The 19734-nt window shown below is 43.7% G+C and overlaps 1 protein-coding gene across 1 annotated transcript in view; it reads left to right on the top strand.

Annotated features, from left to right (window-relative positions):
- Positions 1 to 87: 87 nt before the first annotated feature.
- Positions 88 to 19734, top strand: part of LOC142571983 (G kinase-anchoring protein 1-like) — a 42109-nt gene continuing 22462 nt past the window's right edge. Inside the window, exons 1-5 of the mRNA XM_075680751.1 lie at positions 88 to 669; positions 1184 to 1270; positions 6995 to 7072; positions 11937 to 12132; positions 15825 to 15958. Of these exons, the coding sequence (XP_075536866.1) occupies positions 496 to 669; positions 1184 to 1270; positions 6995 to 7072; positions 11937 to 12132; positions 15825 to 15958 (669 nt within the window). The 5' untranslated portion in view covers positions 88 to 495. The remainder of the gene's footprint in view (positions 670 to 1183; positions 1271 to 6994; positions 7073 to 11936; positions 12133 to 15824; positions 15959 to 19734) is intronic.

Raw genomic sequence — 19734 nt, 5'->3', positions numbered from 1 at the left:
ACGTTATTATGTTTTAAGCGGTTTGAAGAAACAAGAACTGCAAGAACTCTCAAGCGATTGTCGCGCCAGAGATGTTGTTGGTTGTCTTCCTTGTCATATTCAGTCATATGTTGTCGTGAGCAGCGTTTAAAGCCGTTGGAGGATGACGGAGTAAGCGCGTTTTCTCCGATTCGCAAACTATAAACCTCTGTTTTGTGGATTCGTTTTCCACGGCATTCTGCAGTGTGATTTATCGGGTCAGTTAAGCGGCACGTGTTCCCACCGTGTGCACGGCGACGACGAAAACAAAGTTGCGTTTTCTGAACGCGTGGTTCAGTCGTTGGTATAGGGTGATTCTCTGCAGTGTCTCCAGAAGCCTGTGGTCTTGTTGCCTACTCCTCTGCGCAACTCTTTGATTGACGTGTGCGTCGTTCTGAATTTTGTGCCATTGAGCCGTCCATTTCTATTTGTCGTGACAAACTCGGTACTTTCTAAGTGCAGCCGAATTGCGGTGAAATGGCCGCTATCCTGCCTTCGCGTTTTGCCGTTCTGAAAGTTGAAGGCGAAGATCCCGAGGATTCTAAGACAACAAAAAAACCGCCGCCCGCAAAGAGTGGTTCAGCTGGGGATCGCAACTCCGTGACAACGAAGCCGAAACCCAAGAAGAAGAAGAAGCCGGCGGAAAACCAGGTATGCTCCAACTACATTAGTTTCTTTGATGTTAGCTTTCTGGCCGCTACACCTAACAGGCGCATACATATTTATTGTGCTTAGCATGTTAGCGGGGTCAATTGAATGCTTACCTATGTTATGTGAACTTGCTTCCCAGCAATCTGAAGGTGCGTAAGGCTTACGTTATGTGCCTCAATCTGGTGGCACCGTAGTTTCACTTTGCAGCCGATAACTAGCAACCAGCTCAAACCACTCTCTTTAAGATTGAATCTTGCGCGTTAAATCTGCCTGGAAATTTACGGTGTCTGGAGAATGACTCTGCTCAATTAAACGCACTTTGCAGTTCTTTAAATGGCTGTTTAAGCAGTAGTTACAACTGACCGCACTTTCTCGCATTTAAAGTGTGTGGCATTCTTCTGTTGTAATTCCGGGGTCTATGGAGTATATTGCATAAATTGAGATTAGTGTTCGTGCTTGAATAATTTGAAAGGAATGATCATGTTCTCATGCTCTACTGTCATTGTTCAAACAGGCCAATGCGAAACAAGCCGCTCCTCAGGCTGGCAAACCTCAGGAACGAGGGGACGACTGGGAGTCTTGGAAAAGGAGAGATGATCAGGTAACCAGTGTTGTCTCGGTCTAGTGCTGCACTCTGCTTACTGCAAAATGGTTTCCATTATGCTGCACTTGTGTGTGTATACCAGCTGCGCCTAGTTATATAGCTAGCTTACTCGCACACTGTTTTCCAGTGAGGTTTGTGGAACTTAGCAGCGCGAGGCAAACCAATGGAGCTGTCCATAGTGTATATATGACAACGAACCCACCTGCGCTTCCGAAACATCCATGTGGCGTTAGTTTCGTCTAGCCTTGGAAGGAAAACTGTTGTGATGAACTTGTTGAATGGGGCCTTGCAACATATTGTGTTTGCCACTTGTGCTGCTCGAAACAGTGCTGTATATGGAGGAGGAGGAGGATTGTGCTAGCTATGGGGGAATCTATTCTTCATGCGGTGCATAGTTAAAGTCATAACAATAAATTAATTCATTCAACCATATATTGTAAGCTTTTTCGATGTTCTTGTAGAAAGTGAGCGAATATATATAGTTTTGGAAGCAAATAAACATTGCCCATCTTGCAGGATTCAGGCTACAAGCACACTACTGCTAAGACAATTACATTTTACCCACCATGTGATGACAGATACTGTATACTGATTAAATATTGACACGTGGACTTTCTTTATCCTTTTCGTGGGAGCACTTTTCACCGTCTAACAAATGTTAACGCTCAGCGCGGAACGTGCCTGCATATATTGGAAGTTTCTGGAATGTTATCAATGGTTCTATCTGCTGTCTGTTGTCACCGAACTTTGTGTAATTTGATTGCATGTATGCACGACACAAATGGTGTAGAACTTTCTGGAAGATACGCGGGCACCAGTGATTACTCTGGAACGTTCGATGGCTTGTGTATAAAAGCCGATGCACTTGACTGGTAGATGAAATTTTCGATGATTGCCAACCGTGTTCACTGCTATTGCTGTGCTTTGAGTGTAACTTGCATTTGTGTGCACAAGTTCGCCCAATAAAAAGTTAATTCCATCATTCACGGTCTTACCGCTGCATTATTCACAGACACTACTATGTGACAATATAAATCGATGTAGCCATTCGGGAGTTGATTGAAAAGAGGTGCAAGGGTGCATTGCCTGAGTGCAGTGTGCAGCTATGTCTGTGCTAATTGGTTCAGGAAGTTCATTGTGGCATACCAGTGTAAACAAACATGTCTGTACAATGTTATAACTGCAAACTTTCCAAATATTTCATAAAGTTTATGAATTTTGGCTCGTTCTGTGATTGTACAAAGGTTTCATGAAGGTTTACGAAAAATAAACCCTGTTCACAAAAAGTTTTGCTCGTCAGCCTCCAACTATATAAATCTGTGAAGGAACATTAGAGGGGCTACCTGCTTTGAGAAAGTTTCCGAAGTTTCTGAAAAAATTATTTGCGAACGAAAAACAATCCACTGCTCTTCTGTCTCAGCTGTTCCAAATTTGCTGCTGCTTGTGGACTTCACCTGAAGGCAAATCATTGTTAATAAACTGAGTATGTACCAAGTCTGTCCCAAAGATTCATGCAGCACTTAAAGAAACATTCATTTTACAAACTTTAAGATACAGTGATGCGGTCTCCTTCAAAATAATCCCATTAGACATGGTGCACTGGCTCCACCTCTATTTCTATTGCCAGGAGCACCATTGGAAGTCTTCTTAATTGCTTCAGCAGCGATGTCTCCTTTCCAAATGCACTACATGCCCAAAATACCGCTCCCTGGAACACCAGCTTGCATTTGGGGAACAGAGTCACAAAGGGATAAATGCGGCTAATAGGGAGGGTGTTTCTAGCACAGTCATCTGATGGAATTGCATGCGATGAACTTGCGCATTATCAATGCAGAGTGTGCAGGGGCATTATTATTGTGCAGAATCCAGCATCCCCCTTTTAGCAAATTTGCTCACACGGAGTGCATGATCGTTTGCATGCGTCAGAGCCTCCATGTAGAAAGCTGCATTGAGTTTGCCCTTCTGGTACAAATCATAGTGCACAATTTCATGGCATTAAAAATCACCGTCAAAATTACTTTGACTTTTGCTTTGTTCTGTTGCATTTCTTTCCTTTCTTTCTTTTTCTTTGCTTGCTCTTGCTCTGCGACCAGCTCAATGTCATGTTCATAAATTTAAGTGTGGTTCCTGGTGATAACCCTTTACAAGCATTCATCTCTGTCATCTGAATTGTCCCATCAATACAACATTCCTTTTTGTCACAACTTTTGCTCAGGAGGCAGCAATTTTGGCACCACGTTTGTGCAAACCTTATTCATTTCTATACTTTCACTCAAAATCCTGTCAATGGACGACTTTCCAAAATTAAGTGTTTCTTGTATCATTCAAACAGTGATTGGACAGTCACTGAGCTCAAGAGAATGCACATGTAAAATGCTCTGATCTTCACATGAGGTAGGGGGTTCTGATCATGCATTGTTCTTGGAGTCTTCATAGCTATCCTGGAAATGCTGGGCTCACTTGAACACAGTTCTTTCCTTTAGGGCATCCTTTCCGTAGGCCTTTTGACATTTGATGAATTTCTGCACCATTCTTGCCCAAGTTACGAAAAATTTGAAACTGATCCTTTGTTCCATCAGTTCATCCATCTCCATTTCAACAAAGACTAAAAATAGGTCGCACAAAAGTGCACACATAAATTGCTGCCTTCTCACAGTGCAGTCTGGTTCATGGTAGAGGTCAGCTGGGTTTTTTTGAGTGGAGAGAGCAGGGCTGCTATATACACCCCCACATTTTAGCTTACTGCATGAACTTTTGGGACAGACTTCGTGTCCCATGAAAGGTACGTGCTCAACGTAGATTTTTAAAAAGAATGCAGGATATCTGCCCTCCACTTTCGGGTCTGTGTTTTTATGAATTGTAATGTTCACAGGTAGGAAGATATGAATGTGTAGATCCCTATAATTTAAAAGGCAGGCATTTCCTAGTCAGGTCTTCATAGTGCCTGTAAACGTTTTATTTATTTATTTATTTATTTCATTCTTTTCTTCACAAATGGTTCTTTTCTGTTTCTTTGACTGTGTGGCAACACTAAGAGTGCAAGAAACAGTGATGGCACCTGCTAGGAAAATAGCTTGCAAGTGAAGCTGGCTGATGTAATAGTATTCGGTTTCAAGAGGCCGTCAAGTATGCTGAAAGGCAAAGCATGAAATGCATCCAGTGGTAGTAAAGCAAAGCCCTAGTGGCTGAAGTGGTGTTTGGCAGATCCCCGTCACTTTCACTCCTTTCGATATTGAAGGGTTTCTTCTTTGTTTGCTTCCTAAGTGAGAATCTCTAAAATTTAGATCCATTGATTTGTATTACGTTTAGTTCCGTTGTATAAAAGAAGTAGAAAGTGCATGCTTGGCCAACAGCTGTTTACAGCACTCAAGGCAACTACTGCCTCACATCAGCTGCCAAAACACACTGCTGTGTGCTTACTTGAAATAATAAAGGAGCAATGACACAAGATGTATTTATTTTGTATATTTCTTCATTTCTCCATTAATGATGCTATGGAGTCTTTATAATTGCATCGTGTTTTAATGTAACCAGTTTATAATGTGCATAAAGTGCAGTACAGCTTCAGTACTGAAGAAGGCACTGATTATACCATTGCTGTGTCGCCAAAAGCTGCACTCTCTAGAATATGAAGGGTAATGAGCTGAGGTCTACTTCACCGACAGAGAAGTAACAGCAATTATGATACATGTCATGCTGAGAAGTGTAAAATCAAAAGGGATGAAAGGGGCTCATTTGGCTTGTGTGGCTAGCTTTCAGCAGCATTGTAATTGTGCGGCCTTTAAAAGGCCTCTCACTAGTTCCCATAGGAAATATTCATGATACATTGGAAGTTGTAAAGCACCATCTAGGGAGCATTCTACCGCTAGAATTTTTGGAAAGTATTTTAATAGCAGCGGTGATAGAAGCAGGTGAAATATTGTGAGGCCATGGTTTGAGGAGGTGAGCTACTGTCCTTGCAGTAAAGGCATTCCTTCCCTGCCTTTTCCCATAATCAAGGGCCCGTGTAACATTTACATCATAACTCCATCTTGCTTGCTCTTCTGTGACTGTGGCACATTTCCTGAGTCAGTCTATGTGCACTACGTAACTAGTTCTACACAAAATAAAAAATGAAACTGATTCTTACTAAGAAAAAAAAGCTCAATGCAAGGTAGCTAGCCACACTCCTATCCCACATTTTTTTTTTCTTTCTTGGTTTACGTTCAACATTTTCCAGTTTGCTGTATGTGTGGCATTTCTAATGCATTGGATGGAAGTGAAGATGGCTTTCTGGGGTCAGTAGATGGCGAAAAGGAGGTGTTGTCGAACTCTGATAGTGACTAGCCGCTAAGATCCATCTCTGTGCATGTCTGTGTGTCCTTGTGTGTTGCATAGGATTGTTTCAACATGGTATGCATTGACTCAGGCTTCATTACTTGATGTGCACGATAGAATTGGCACCAAGTTATCTTTTTTTATATTTGGGCAGTAATATAACTGTGCGTTACAATTGGGGGTGAGGTAGAATCGTGCAAGTACGGCAGGTGCACATTCACGAACCCCAGGTGGTCAAAATTGATGCAGAGCCCTTTACTTCAGTGTCCCTCATGGCCCACTGTGCAGTTTCGGGTTGGTAAACCTTGCAGGTTAATTTAAATAAACAGGTGTAAAAAAACAGGTTAATTTAGTATCACAGAGTCTCTATAAAGGACCCCTAAACCCCGTTTTACATTTTAAACACAATTTAAATAAATGCATATTGTGTACACTGTACAGAATGCTGTGACAATCATTTTTGGTAAACATGGCACTGTTATGAGCCATATAAACATAAATTCAACAATCTCATGATCCTCTCCGTGTTTTTCTGGGGACGTATTCTGCGGCGATTACTTTCAGCAATAGTGTCATCAACAGGCATGCACTGGTTGGCTGGTTGATCAAAATCAGATGAGCTGATTGGCTGGTTAAGCACTACATCGCACGAAGGCGATAGTATCGCTAAAGTGATTATCGCAGAATATGTCCCCTGGTACTTTCTTTGCATGCGGTGACATCACCCGGGTAAAAACTTTTGATTTGATTTGAAGACGCCACTGTGACCAGAGCCGACTGTATATTCCAAGAAAGGAGGAAGCTTGCATTCAGTTGACTTTACATAAAGGGTGATGAGCAGGCGGACAATGGAAAACCTCTTCTATTGGTTTTTCTTTTATGTTTGGCTGACATGACTCGCAGCTTTTGCAGCACTCCTAGTAATCGGTAGGGCGGAGTATAGAGAATTAAGCTGCAAGGAGGAGAGAGAAATCAGGGGAGGGTAATGAAGATGAGGAAGACTGTGGAAGCCATGTAGTCATTCATCAGACACTTAAAACTTTTTATTATAGCATCATTTAAAAAAAAAAAAATTCTGTTCATGTGGACTGGCACACAGCTGCCACTATATAAGAGAATTTTGAGCTCAAAGAATGGTTTAAGGGCTCTTTAAGGTCAATAACATTTTGTATGTGACCATTGGACAGATCAGTTTGGGTGCATTTAAACGATATCATGTTTTACTCCTGCTTTTTAGGCTGCTTTCACAAATGTTTGTCAGCTGGTTTTCAGCGGCACATCGAAAGCATGTGCTTCTGAATGGTATAGGTGCAAAAAGTGGCATTTTTGGTATCTCACTACTACATTATAATCATGCTTGGAACTGCTGGCAGTTATTGACTTACTGAATATTGTCCTTGACAGTTTGTCTCTGATGTCTATGAACAAGACCTCCAGCAAGCGCTGCTTCTGAGTCGGTTGGATTATGAAGAGAAGAAAGAGGTATGTCCCACTTTAGATGTTGTGTGGCAGTCTCAAAAAACATGCCAGAGCAATATTTCTTTGTGACACATCATTTTGCAATTAGTCTTTATATGGGCCTCTTTTTTTCTTTTCCTGCATTAAAGGCCATCGCATAAGTGCATTAAAAGGGACAAAAGGCAAATATTAAGTCAACATGGACTCTTAAAATACCATTCCAGGAACCTCATAGTGCTTGTTTAAACCTCATAGTGCTCCGTTTAAAGGGACACTAAAGTAAATATTTCTTCTGCATCAGTAAATTACCTTTCTACAACACAAAAACACCACTCTTACAATGATAAGACGTTTGGTAAGCCAGAAAAAGCGCAAGAACGAAATACGGGTGGCGATGCCTACTTAAGTTTCCGCATCTGGTGGCTGTGACGTCATGGATTTTTATGGCATCTTTTAGGGCCTACTAATTATATATAGTGGTACAGATTGACTGCATGTATTCTAAAGGAACCAAATATTAAGCATGGCAAGTTTCGGGAACCTTTATTCAGCCAACGCGGCCCAAATGTGAAAGCATACCTTGGAATCCCTGACGTCACGCTGACGTACCGGCGCTGGGGTTTCGGCGTGAAATTCGAATACTGATACTTGGACCTTCATTTTCTCATTTAATAAGCAAACTATTTTTTTTAAATGACTGCCTGCAAGGTTCTCAAGCAATGCTTCATTAGTCTAAACTGATTTATTGTTTCGCTTTAGTGTCCTTTTAAAAAAGGTGTTATCGATCTTTAAGTCTCCATGAGTTTTTTATACGGCACTAAATGTGCAAAATTTGGTGCATAATGTTCCTAGCGGTGCTCAAAAAATTTTTTTTGCAAAAATGTTTTACAAGAAGACTTCTTGCATTAAATAGATAGTCCTCAATTTTTTTCAAAGAAATCGCTGATGGTCGAGCGCCAAAGTTGGGACAGTTGGCGGGGAATGACCCAGACATAAGCGGACGCAACAGGAAATTGTCCCTACTTTCTGTCGATGGCCTGCTTCTCTTCTTGTGTACACAGTACGTTAGGACGTTGCCTTCTCTCGATTTCGAAAGACTTCACGTTTGCTATTGCCCACGAGCCAGCTGAATGGTTTTTGGCACTCGTCGCTGTGTCGAAGCATGTGGACAAAGCCTTTGCAATGCTTCTCATCTGTATTTGCAGTGCTCGAGTGCCAGATTACAGATGTCATAAATAGCTGGGATTTTCGGTGTGTACGGCCAACGGATGAAGCGCAGATAGCAGCACTCCCGGACATGAAGCTATGTAATAAAACCGGGATTGTCTCATGCCTGCTAACCTCATGCACTAATGGTGGAAGTCATGCAGCAATGGTGGAATCGGAATTACTTCCAATTCCTTTGACTATATTTGTGCATGCTTTTAGCTCACTGTTGGTGTGGGATTGGCTATGAGGGAAACTTGAGAAAGATACTATTTATATAATCTAGTACAGATCGATGCCTGTATGATGCACTTGGCACAAAGGTGCGTCCCACAATTATGATATTATGATATTACACAGAAATCGTCCGCGTTTCATGTGCTCTCACTGCCTGAGCAACTTATTCATGATGAACTTGACAAACAAACATGTGAAGGAAGGAATGCAACCCAAAGAATACTGCTTGCATGTTACTTCATTCTCTGCAGACAAAAAGTAAAAACAGCATTATTATTAAACTGACAAGTGTCACTCAATGACATGATGAATATACGTGTATGCATACATAAAAAATGCTTATTATATGGGTTTGTTTCAACATTTGTCATCTCTCAATTGCTGATATCCAATTATTTGGTTGTTTACCCAGATATATTGCACTCTTAGAACAATAAAGCAGCTGTAAATCTGAAGGTTTCAGGTGTACTGTGGAGATGTTTTCCAGAAATGAAATATTAGTAGGGGTGTGCGACATTTGAACAACATATGTAGTAATGCCCTATTCGATTCATCTTTGGCAGTATACGATGTGAAAAGTTACTATTCGCGCACCCCTACAAAATAGCATAAGCACACAGGGTTAGGCTGTTTCATTGGGATAGAAATTACGCACACTTCCAGCACACGTGCCATACTGTCGCGGGTGTGTTGGCGCACCCGTTCGATAGCCCGCTCAGCCTGCGCACAATGTATTGGAGGTCGCATCATTCAAGTTTCAGAGTCATGGTACAGTGAAATGAGAAAAGAAGCAGTAGCACAGAACGTTCGCATTGGGAAAAGTACACATGCTCACTGCTGCTAGTACTCATCGCGCAAGCATTATGATCGCAGTGATCATTGCAAGCACACGCGCATAGCCTTGTGCACAGCCCTCAGATGTTTTCCAAGTTTCGCAGACAGCTGTTTTTGTTGCTTTCGCAAAGGAGTTTCTTTACCTCCCCGTGTGATAGGCATCCAATGCCAAGTCCTCACACTGGCCTTTGGAATAAGAATACACGCTCTACACAAGCAGGAACTGCGTAAATAGATTTGCCAAAGGTATTTTTTTTTTTTCTGACAGTAATCAGTCTACATAGCGTAAATTGTTCACATGTTGTCAGCCTTTTTTTGTGCTGTCTGTGCTTATTCCCCCCACCCCACCCCCCGTTTTTCTTTTTTCTTTTGTTGTTGTTGTGTTTTTTTTTTTTTTTTTTTTTTTGCTGAATCCGGAGACTTTCCAGAGCATGTGCGCTGTTGCGCATGCAATGGTGGAAGGGCTTTGCAAAAAGAAATGGCGGAAAACTCTGCTCGATCGACTGCCATTCACTGTAACAAGCAGATGGATGGCAATCACTGCAGTAGTTTTCGAGAGTACGATGATTACTCAGAAATGAAAGTGGGCAACGTGTGGGTTCAAGCATTATGCGAGTGCGATGTTTACGCAGTTAAATACGATATATCTTTGTACACGAGAAGACCACCTACTGGAAATCACATGTTTCAAAACTTCACTGGGTGTCGGAACACATGGCATACAGTTTGTTGTAAGTGGCTTGGAATGCCACAGGTGCTTTTTGCCTCTCTGCAGATAGTTGCGGATGCTTAAAGGGCCCTCACCATGTCTGGCCATATTGAGCTGACAATTGCAGTGCATACAACACGTGCTAACGATTGTGTCTACCAAATAATAAATCACTATGCGCTGCAGAAAGCTGAAATTCCAAACAAAATGCTGTTTGCCCTTATCGCGGGTGCCGTGCTTACAGCCAGAGAGTTGACGTCAACCACGTAAGTGTGCTACGTACATGGCCTTGCTGTGACGTCACTCTCAGGGAGGTGTGACTGAGAATTATGCAAGGCAACATCATTTACTTTAAAAGGGACACTAAAGGTACATACTAAGTCAACATGGACTGTTTAAATACCATTCCAGAAACCTCGCAACATTTGTTTCGTGCCAAGAAAAGACTTGGTTTACGAGAAAATTGTATCTGAAGGGTCTAAATACCTTTTTCGAAATTCAAATCTCTCGCCATCCAACTGGGGGAGTGGTGACGTTGCATATGCCATCACCGCTCTTTGCTGCCATTGGTGAGGAAAACGGTGCCCAACAGGTGGCGGTACAGGTTTTTGCCCAAAACGCAAACGTGCAGCAATGGATAACGATAACGAAACTACTGAAACGCAAAAGCATGGGCAGCACAGAGTTGAGCGAAAATGAAGCCTTTGACTACCTTCATCGTTGTCAAGGGTAGTTAGTCTACGTGAGTTTTTTTTTAATGATGTAGAACTGGACAAGCAGCATTTCATTTTGTCTGATAATGCAATACAAGGATGTTTTTGTAACGAGTGATTGAGTAATAGTGACAGAATGTACCTGAGGAGTGCTTTCGTCATTGGGCAAGTACTTGAATGTCCCGGTGGAGTCTCTAATCAAGCCCTGCATTCACCTCAATTTCTCAATTATTAGGGCTCTGTTCGCGATAATATTGATGCCTTAGAGATTCTCGAGCACTAATCTATCACTTTAGTTTGACTTGATATTTGCCTTTAGTGTGCCTTTAATGTGTTGCTTCAGTAGACGAAGTGAAGTGTAGAGTAATAATAAAACATACAAACCAAATGTGTGCATGTTCTTGTTTTACTTCGCACCGTAGGAAAAGAGATGTACTTCCATTTTGTCTGCTTGTTTTCACATCATACAGTTGCGTGTGCAAAAAACAAAACTGTCATTTACTACCATGTTTACCATCATGCTTTCTCATCTTCTCACGCCTGCCTCAGTGCTCGTGATTGTGGCACTAACTTATACCACTAATCAGCTGTTCTCGTGCAGAGCATGCAAAATCTTCTGCTGCTCAAAATGAGACAAATGCAACAGCTCAAGTGCAAGACCATCACCGGAAGTGCGCCACCTAGAGAAAACATGAGAGAGATAAGAAAGATGGGGCCTGTGACATCTTTGTCACGTGATCCTGCAGCTCCGGTTTTGGAGAATACAGGGAAGGAATTTCGCTTGTGGAGGCTAGACAGGGCAAGTGGAGAGTGTGTCTATGTTGGCAGTGACACTCTCCTCCCGAAATCATGGGTTTGCATCACTTCAAATATTTCTATCTCTGCTATTGATGAAGTAATTTGAAAAATTCTTGCTGTAGGTGCTCCTTAGAGGCCACGTAACGACTTTCAGTGTATAATCAAAATTTGCTGTGTGTCCTGGCAAGGGTCCGTTTAAGCAAGCAGTACTGTGTGGATTTCACATTTTGCATTTCGGGCTGAGCAGTTTTATGCAGCTCCACTTTGAATCTTCAATTCAATCTAAGATGCACATGCTGCAGTCAGGATTATAAAATACTTTGAACAAAACAATATTTCATATCAAAAGATTTAGCTTATTTCTGCTGTGCCTGGTTGTTCGCGAGTGCAGTTTTATGAAGCTCACCAAAAAGAAACCACCGTGGCGAACCTGGCAGCTCCAGGCAGCCGTGGCAATGTCAACAAGAACAAGAAAAAGAGCACAGCTGCAAAGAAGGAAAAGAAGACGACTACTATGACTCTAGAAGAGTTCAACCAGCTAGGGGGAGGTTCGTCATGTTCTGAGGTGGTTGAACCAGAGAACCGAGGTGAGTCCTGTTTAACAGCCGCCATGGTGGCATAATGGATTTGGTGTTGCACTGCTAAGACCAAGGGCACGTGATCAAATCCCGGCTGCGGTGACCACATTTCGATGGTGGCTAAATGCAACAATGCCTGCGCACCATGCATTGGGTGCACTTTAAAGAGCCCCAGGTGGTCAAAATTATTCCGGAGTGCCCCACTATGGCGTGATCCATAATCATATTGTGGCTTGGCACATAAAACACCAGAATTAAGAATTTATTATAGTCCTGTTTATAGCGGTATCCACATGGGGAAGCCCTTGATGCGGAGGGTAGCATGACGTCATGAGCCATGACACTGCTTCGCACCGCTTGCCTGCTCACACAGACTGTGTGGTGCAGTGATTGAGGGATATCACTGTTTGCAGATGATCTTAGCGGCCTATACTCTTGACACCCAGCATAAGCGTGGGTGCCAGTGCATTGTTGTGAGATGAAAAAGAGTCGCTTCATTGCTGAGCTTCAACTTGTCAGCATGTGTTTGTGCCACTGTTTAACAATGACTGCAAAGCAAACAAGGGTGCCGAAAAATGGGAAAGGCAGCAATGATTCCAGTGCTGCCTCGATACTGCTGGTGAGTGTTGTGTGACAGGCTACTGGACTACTCTGCAGGATCCCTGCCGTCTCCCCCATGAAGAGGAAATTTTTTTTACCAGCACAGCAAAACTTACCCCAATCCCAGCGATGTCTATGTCAGCCCCTGGACACCGAAAAAATGTTACACTTTCACGTGACGTGGATCGTGATTCACAAATTTCTCACCTCTCTGAATACCACTTCAGGCACTTATAAATCAGGACAGATCAGGCTTCCTGTTGGTACAAGAAGAGGATGAAGATTGCATACTAGGAATAGTGGAAGCAATGGGAAAAGCAGAGACAGGCATGGCAGGCGATATAGAAAAAGATATTGGGGCCGATTCAGTGGTTCACAATAAGAAAGTATGGTAGTCAGGCGTACTTTGTTTTAAGATATTTGTGTAAAGGTTCACACTTTTCAAGAATGTTGCTTTTGCACAAAGGCTTTACCTGTCCATTGTGAAGACACTCTTAAGACTTGCAGTGCCATTGGATAGGCTTATTGTAGCGGAGGTAAACTAGGTGTGCACCTTCAATGTTGAAAGGCAAATCTAGAAACAGCAATGATAGTGGTAACATCTTATTAGTCATCAGTTGAATGAATTCTGGTGTTTTACTTGCCGAAACCATGTTTTGATTATGAGGCATGTCGTTGTGGGCGACTCCGGGTTAATTTTTACCATTTGGGGATCTATAACGTTACTCCAATGCACGGGACTCGAGCATTAATGCATTTCGGCCCCATTGAAATGTGGCTACCACAACTGGGATTTCATCCCGTGACTTCGCGCTTTGCAGGACAACACCGTAGTTGCCAAGCCACCATTATAAGCATTTACAGATCTTCTCATTGATAAAAAAAGAAGAAGAAATGTAAACATTACCCTTGGGATAATTGTGCTATAATGGACATATTTGCACTAGATGTTAAATGGAAAATACCATATTTTCCAGAAAACATGCACCTCCATATATGCCCCCCCTCCCCCCCCCCACACACACACACAGACATACATTTTTCGTGAATTTTGAGGAAACATTTGGTGTATAAGAAGCACCTATTTTAACGTCACTCTACAAACAGTTGCGTCCTTTGGGGTATGTATTTGCCACAGAACAATAATCATCATCTGTCTTGCCCGCATTTCTTTGCTTTAACGCTGCGAGCCCAGTACTTCCGAGTCATGAACGAGATGCGTGTTATCAGCATGACAGAGCATTCTTGATAGTAAAGTAGCAAGTGTAGCATTTTCAAGAAAGGAAAGACAAGCAAGAGAGATGACACTTAATGTTGTGTGACAAATAAATGCCCCAAAGAGTGCAACTGTTTTTATAGTGTTGGTCATCATGGTGAAACAGGCTTCTGCATGCCGTACACATTGCAAAATGCCATGCCTACCGATTTTAGGGATATATTTTTGTGAAAAAATTCTAGCAGAAATAAGTTTAACCAACACACCTCTTAGGTGCAGAAAACCAACATTTATTGAATTTCACTTGAAGCCATCTAAGGCTTCATCGAACACAGTGAAAAAGTTAGCCACACTTTGGCCAGCAGCATCGCCGGGTCACTGTTGTTGGCCTCTGAATAACATTTACGAGACATAGGCATGTCGCTGGCATTGCCTCTGCAGTGTGGTGTACTCAGGAGTAACACATGACCAATCAAACATGCTTACTTGAACGTGTAGTATAGTCATACCTTAACACACGCATACAAAAGCAAAACAGCGGCCGGAAGCCAGAAGCACTTTCAGTTGTCATGTGGGTGAGAAGTCATGGTGATGGTAACCAAGTGGTGCTTTCTGTAACAGGTATATCTCGGGTGCCACCATAAAAAGTGGAACCCTTTTCTTATTGCATCAGATCTGTGGGTTTAACCTTGTCTTTAAGAAAAGCTGAACTAAACTATAGTTCGGTACAACTTTAGAAGGCAGCGGCATTTGCCCCTCTCAAAGGCGGATGCACACGAGCCTCCACCAATGGGCGTGCACAGATTTTCCTATCGCTGACTCTGTGCACAAGCATTTGAAAATGAAAAGCAGAAGGGACTGCGAAGTGCGGGACAAAAGAAAAAAGAACCTGCTGGTTATGCTGTATGTACGTGGTATTTCACACATATTCAGAAAGTTTGCGGCAAGAAACGACGTCAGTCTAGTTCGTTCTGCACCCTGTAAGCTTGCAAAATTGCGTGAGGATCTCGCAGCATAGTTGCAAAGGAGTGCGTGCAATAGCAAGCATGTCACAAAGTTTCACACATGCGACACGTGTAGTGTATAGTATTCCGTTGAAATGTGGCAAAATTTACATAGGGTAAACCGGCCGCTCTGTGAATGATTGGATGAATGTGAGCATGATAATCTGGTACCCACAGGCACGGGAGGTAATCTTACGCTACATTGTAAGTAGTGAGGTTGCACTCCCATCCTCGGCCATCATCCTCAGCCCCATCAGTCATGGGGGAGGCTTGAGACTTGCCAGGAAAGAGAGTTCATTGAAACCTATTGTCTATAAACTTGGCCCGGGAAGTGTGTAAGCACGCCATGGTGTTCCTAACCAAGAAGGAGCTTCAATTTCTTTATCAGTTTTGCCGTGTATAGATAAAGTGATTGCTGTGTATATGGTATGTTGTGTTTTGCGCATGTTTAATACGGACTTGGGAGACTTTGTTTTCAAGAATAAAGTTCAATTGGTGGTCCAGCCAACTTCTTGTCACTTCGTCTATGTCTGCTTCTCGTTTTTTCCCCTTTTGAAGTTTGCTGGCATTCTTCTAGTAAAATCTGCACATACTATCATTTTTCTTCTGTTTCCAGAAATAGAACTTGGCATATGGCTGACCAAAACTCCTTACTGCTTTATTGAATTCAGAGAAAAAGAAAGCCTGCTTTAACAATCATTTTGTGACACTGTGCTAGAACTGCTTGCCAATGTGCAAAATCAGAGTTTGCCAGCACCAAGACCTGTATCAAAATGTCAGATGGCCTTTCCACCACTGGCACTCCCAAATATATTACTAAAGCAGTGTAGAGTAAGGCATGTTCTGTATTTTTCTTTAAATTCATGATACTTTGTTTGCAGAGGCACCTGACATAAGAAACAATGAGAAGAGGTCATCGTCACCACCAAAAGAGGCCATCTTCGAACAGGTAGCAAGGGATGCCAAAAATATTCTGTCACGAGAGCAAAGGATGGAAGAAATGAAGACAAAGCAGGTAAAAATAGGCATCACTGCTGTTTCATCCGGTTGACTGAGTACTTTAGGTATTGTGACTAGCTGCATAGGCAATGCGGTGTCAGAAAATTAATTTATTTATTTACTTTATTTAAAAAATTATTAAGCATGTAGTACATTTCATGCTGTCCAGATTGGAACACTGGCTAGAAAAGAAAGGGTGACCCCAGTGTTGATGCTGAAGAAGACATGGTCAAAGTACATTCAATAATTAAATGTTGATTATATCTCTCTATTCTGTCTCTTTTTGATGTTCATTGTTCACTCATTTCGTATCCTATTCATATTGTATTTCGCATGCAATTACGTCAAACTTGTTTTATTAAGCGTCAACACTTGGTTTACCCTTCTTCTTTTAGCATTTGACACTGGAAAGCACCCCGAGTGTTTACAGTTTCCTAAAAAGACATGCCCAAGGCTTGGACAATGCACTTGGTTGCCAGTGGCTCTCCGCTTTCCCTCCTTTGACCCAGCCCTCCTCTGTCTCTAACATAGGCATTTGGTGGTGGCATGGTAGAGGGTGACAGCATCAGAGGCACTCGCATTCCACCCTGTTTACGGCTCAATATACTCATTTTTGATTATATACTTAGTTGCCGAGTACCACTACTTGTCATGGAAAGCTGATACCGTGTTTATGTTCCTACAGCATCTTCAAGTCACTTAGAGGCCCTGAACCACTTTTTATTGGAAGTGTTAAAAGGCATTTGAAGTTAAAATAGGCCATTTCAGAAATAATTGCCGCAAAAAGTACTTCAATGTGCTCAGCAGAATCAGAGTTATTGGCAATCAAACAATGCCCTTTGTAGTGCTTCTGCTCCTTTTTCAATGCCTTGCACTGCGAAGGCTACGGTGGAGCGGGGCCTTACATTTGGGGCCTACAATGCGCCAATGCCACATCAAACTTGCGGATTTTTAAGCACTATCAGTAAGTCTGCCAATAAGTCAACCAGGAGCGGCTACAAGTCGACGCATGCTGGCAAGCGTGTGTGTGGTCTGACCTTAACTTTTGTGTGGGTCGAGGGTAGTTGAGAGTTCAAAACTAGTCACAATTAGCGACACCCGACAGCTGCAACACCGATTAGCAAGGTGGTCAAAGTTTAATTCTTATGCGGGTGCCCGTCGCCATATGTGAGCAGATGATGGTAGGCTTCTTCCTGAGGTATGTAGTTACTATCAAATTCTGAAGCATATTCTCGCTTACTTCAGCTTGTTTATTAAACTTCATCAATTAATATACACAGTAACAGTAGGAAGAAGTGCGCTGATCCAAACACCCTCCTTGATTGATGTCAGCTATTAGCCTATAGTAACCACATGTGGGTGTCCAATATATTACAAAATAAAGCATCCAGAAGAGAGTGAGGAGGAGGCTTTTGTTCAAAAGAAAGAGTTTGAGAGAAAGGGGACGCTCTGCTTGCGACTTCCACGCTCTTCGCACAACTACAAAATTTGGCTGAGATGCATGTGCTATCCGTGGACTATTTTTTCACCAAGCCTGAGGAGTGGTTCAGGACCCTTCAAGGGGAGACGCGGCTTTTGCAACGCGATAAATGGCCCAAAATTTGATTTTTTTTAAAATAACATTTTCAGTTTCTATAACCATTTTTCTACCTGATTCAGAAATATACCGTATTTATTCGCGTATAACCCGCACCAAAATGTGAAAAAACGCGTTTAAAAAGTAGGGGTGCGGGTTATCTGCGAATTTTTTCCTTGGGAGGGGGGGGTCGGCTTCACCGCAATGTGCGGCAGCCTCCCCGTGTAGTCCGCCATCCCCATCGTCATCGACGCTTGTCAAGCCGATGAAGGGCCAACTAAAGCCCCTCCATACACGTTTCCGCCGACCAGGTTAAGTACCGCCAACCTGCCCTCCTCCTTCAAGCACCTCTCTCACTCAGCCCCTTAGCTTCCGGCGTCAAGCGGAACTTACGTAGCTGCAGCTTCCTGTTCCGAGCGGAAGTGACATTTTGTTTTTTAGCGTTGTTTACTTTCGCGCCGCTGGAGAGGCTTCGGTTGAAACTGTGAATGCGATTCCATCCGAGAACCACCGCCTACTGTAACCAGCGATCTGCTAGTGTTCGCTGCTTCGCGTCAACCTGCGACGGGTTGTGGCACGAGCGACAACGTACAGCGGAATGTAGTGCCTGGGCGCTTGGAGACCACTGCCGTTTTTCGTGCGTTTGGACAACAGCGACCGCGAACTACTACTTCAGCGGAATACAACTTGTCCCCTTTGCATTCTCCTTATGGTGACTGCCACAGCTCTGCTAAGCACGCGCGGGCGTCTCACCATCGTCCAACAGCAGTCAAAGCGGAAATTCCCGCAGCGCTACTCCAGGAAGCGGAAACGCCGGAACCGGAAATTTTCAAACCGGAAATGGCGGAACCGGAAACACCGGAACCGGATTTGGTGTGAGGGGAAAAGTCGGCGCACAAGAAATGTTGTCGCTACTTAAGAAAGCGGCGGTGGCGCGTAGATGCAGGGGCTTTAGGGCCAACGAAAGGCCAGCATTGTTGAGCCTCGCGTTAGGCGCTGTTTAGTGTACTTACCCCAGTTTGCACTGTTTGCCTGCTTTGTTTTGGCATCATGAGTGCGACTCGACGGCAGTGTTTCACAGCGAAAGAGAAGCTAAAGATTATAGCCGCTGCCGAAGAAATCGGCAACAGAGCTGCTGCAAGACAGCATGACGTCGACGAGTCGTGCATTCGCGACTGGAGGAAGAAAAAAGAGTCTCGAAGCAACGAACCGGAACAGGCGAGCGTTTCGGGGTCCGAAGACTGGCGCGTACCCCCACCTCGAGACGCAGCTTGCGAAGTTCATTGAGGAGCAGAGAAGTCGTGGCCACGCTGTTTCGACTGAGATGGCGCAAATGGAAGCCCTGAAGTTGGCCCGGGAATTGAACATTCCACGTGAGTTTCGTGCAAGCCGTGGATGGCTTCAGCGCTTCATGCGAAGACATGGATTTTCTATGCGGCGGCGAACAACCATGTGCCAGCGGCTTCCTGAAGCCTACGAGGAAAAGTTGTTGAACTTTCAACGATATGTGATCGCACTTCGGAAGGAGCACAGCTATTTGCTGTCTCAGGTGGGAAATGCTGATCAAACACCTGTGTACTTTGAGATGCCGATGGACACGACCATGGAAAAAAAGGGCTCCAAATCAGTCAGCGTGCTGACCGGCGGAAATGCCAAGCTGCGCTGCACAGTCATGCTATGCGCTTTGGCTGACGGCACGAAACTGCGCCCGTATGTGATTTTCAAACGCAAGACGCTACCTGGCATTCCACTGCCCCCAGGAATCGTTGTGCGTGCGGAAGAAAATTCGTGGATGAACAGTGGCCTAGTCGGTGACTGGCTTCGAGTAATCTGGGAGCGAAGACCAGGTGCCTTGCTGGCACGCCGGTCGATGCTCGTACTAGATTCCTTCAGAGGCCACTGCACTGATGCGGTGAAGGCTCGCCTTGCCGAGACCAGCACCGACCTCGTCATAATACCTGGCGGCATGACGTCCATGCTACAGCCACTCGACGTGTGCCTGAACAAGCCGTTCAAGGCACACGTGAAGCGGCTGTATGCCCAGTGGATGGCCGACGGCATTTACGCCCTCACACTGACGGGACGCGTGCGAAGGCCTGATATTCCATTGCTGTGCCAGTGGATCGTGGATGCGTGGAAAGCGATACCGGCCGATTTGGTGCGCAAAAGCTTTAAAAAATGTGCGATCAGTAATAGTCTGGATGGTTCCGAGGACG

The sequence above is a fragment of the Dermacentor variabilis genome, chromosome 2, assembly GCF_050947875.1.
Source record: "Dermacentor variabilis isolate Ectoservices chromosome 2, ASM5094787v1, whole genome shotgun sequence".
NCBI classification, from domain to species: domain Eukaryota; kingdom Metazoa; phylum Arthropoda; class Arachnida; order Ixodida; family Ixodidae; genus Dermacentor; species Dermacentor variabilis.
Note: the sequence above shows the minus strand (reverse complement) of the source record. Positions and strands in the feature narration are given on the sequence as shown.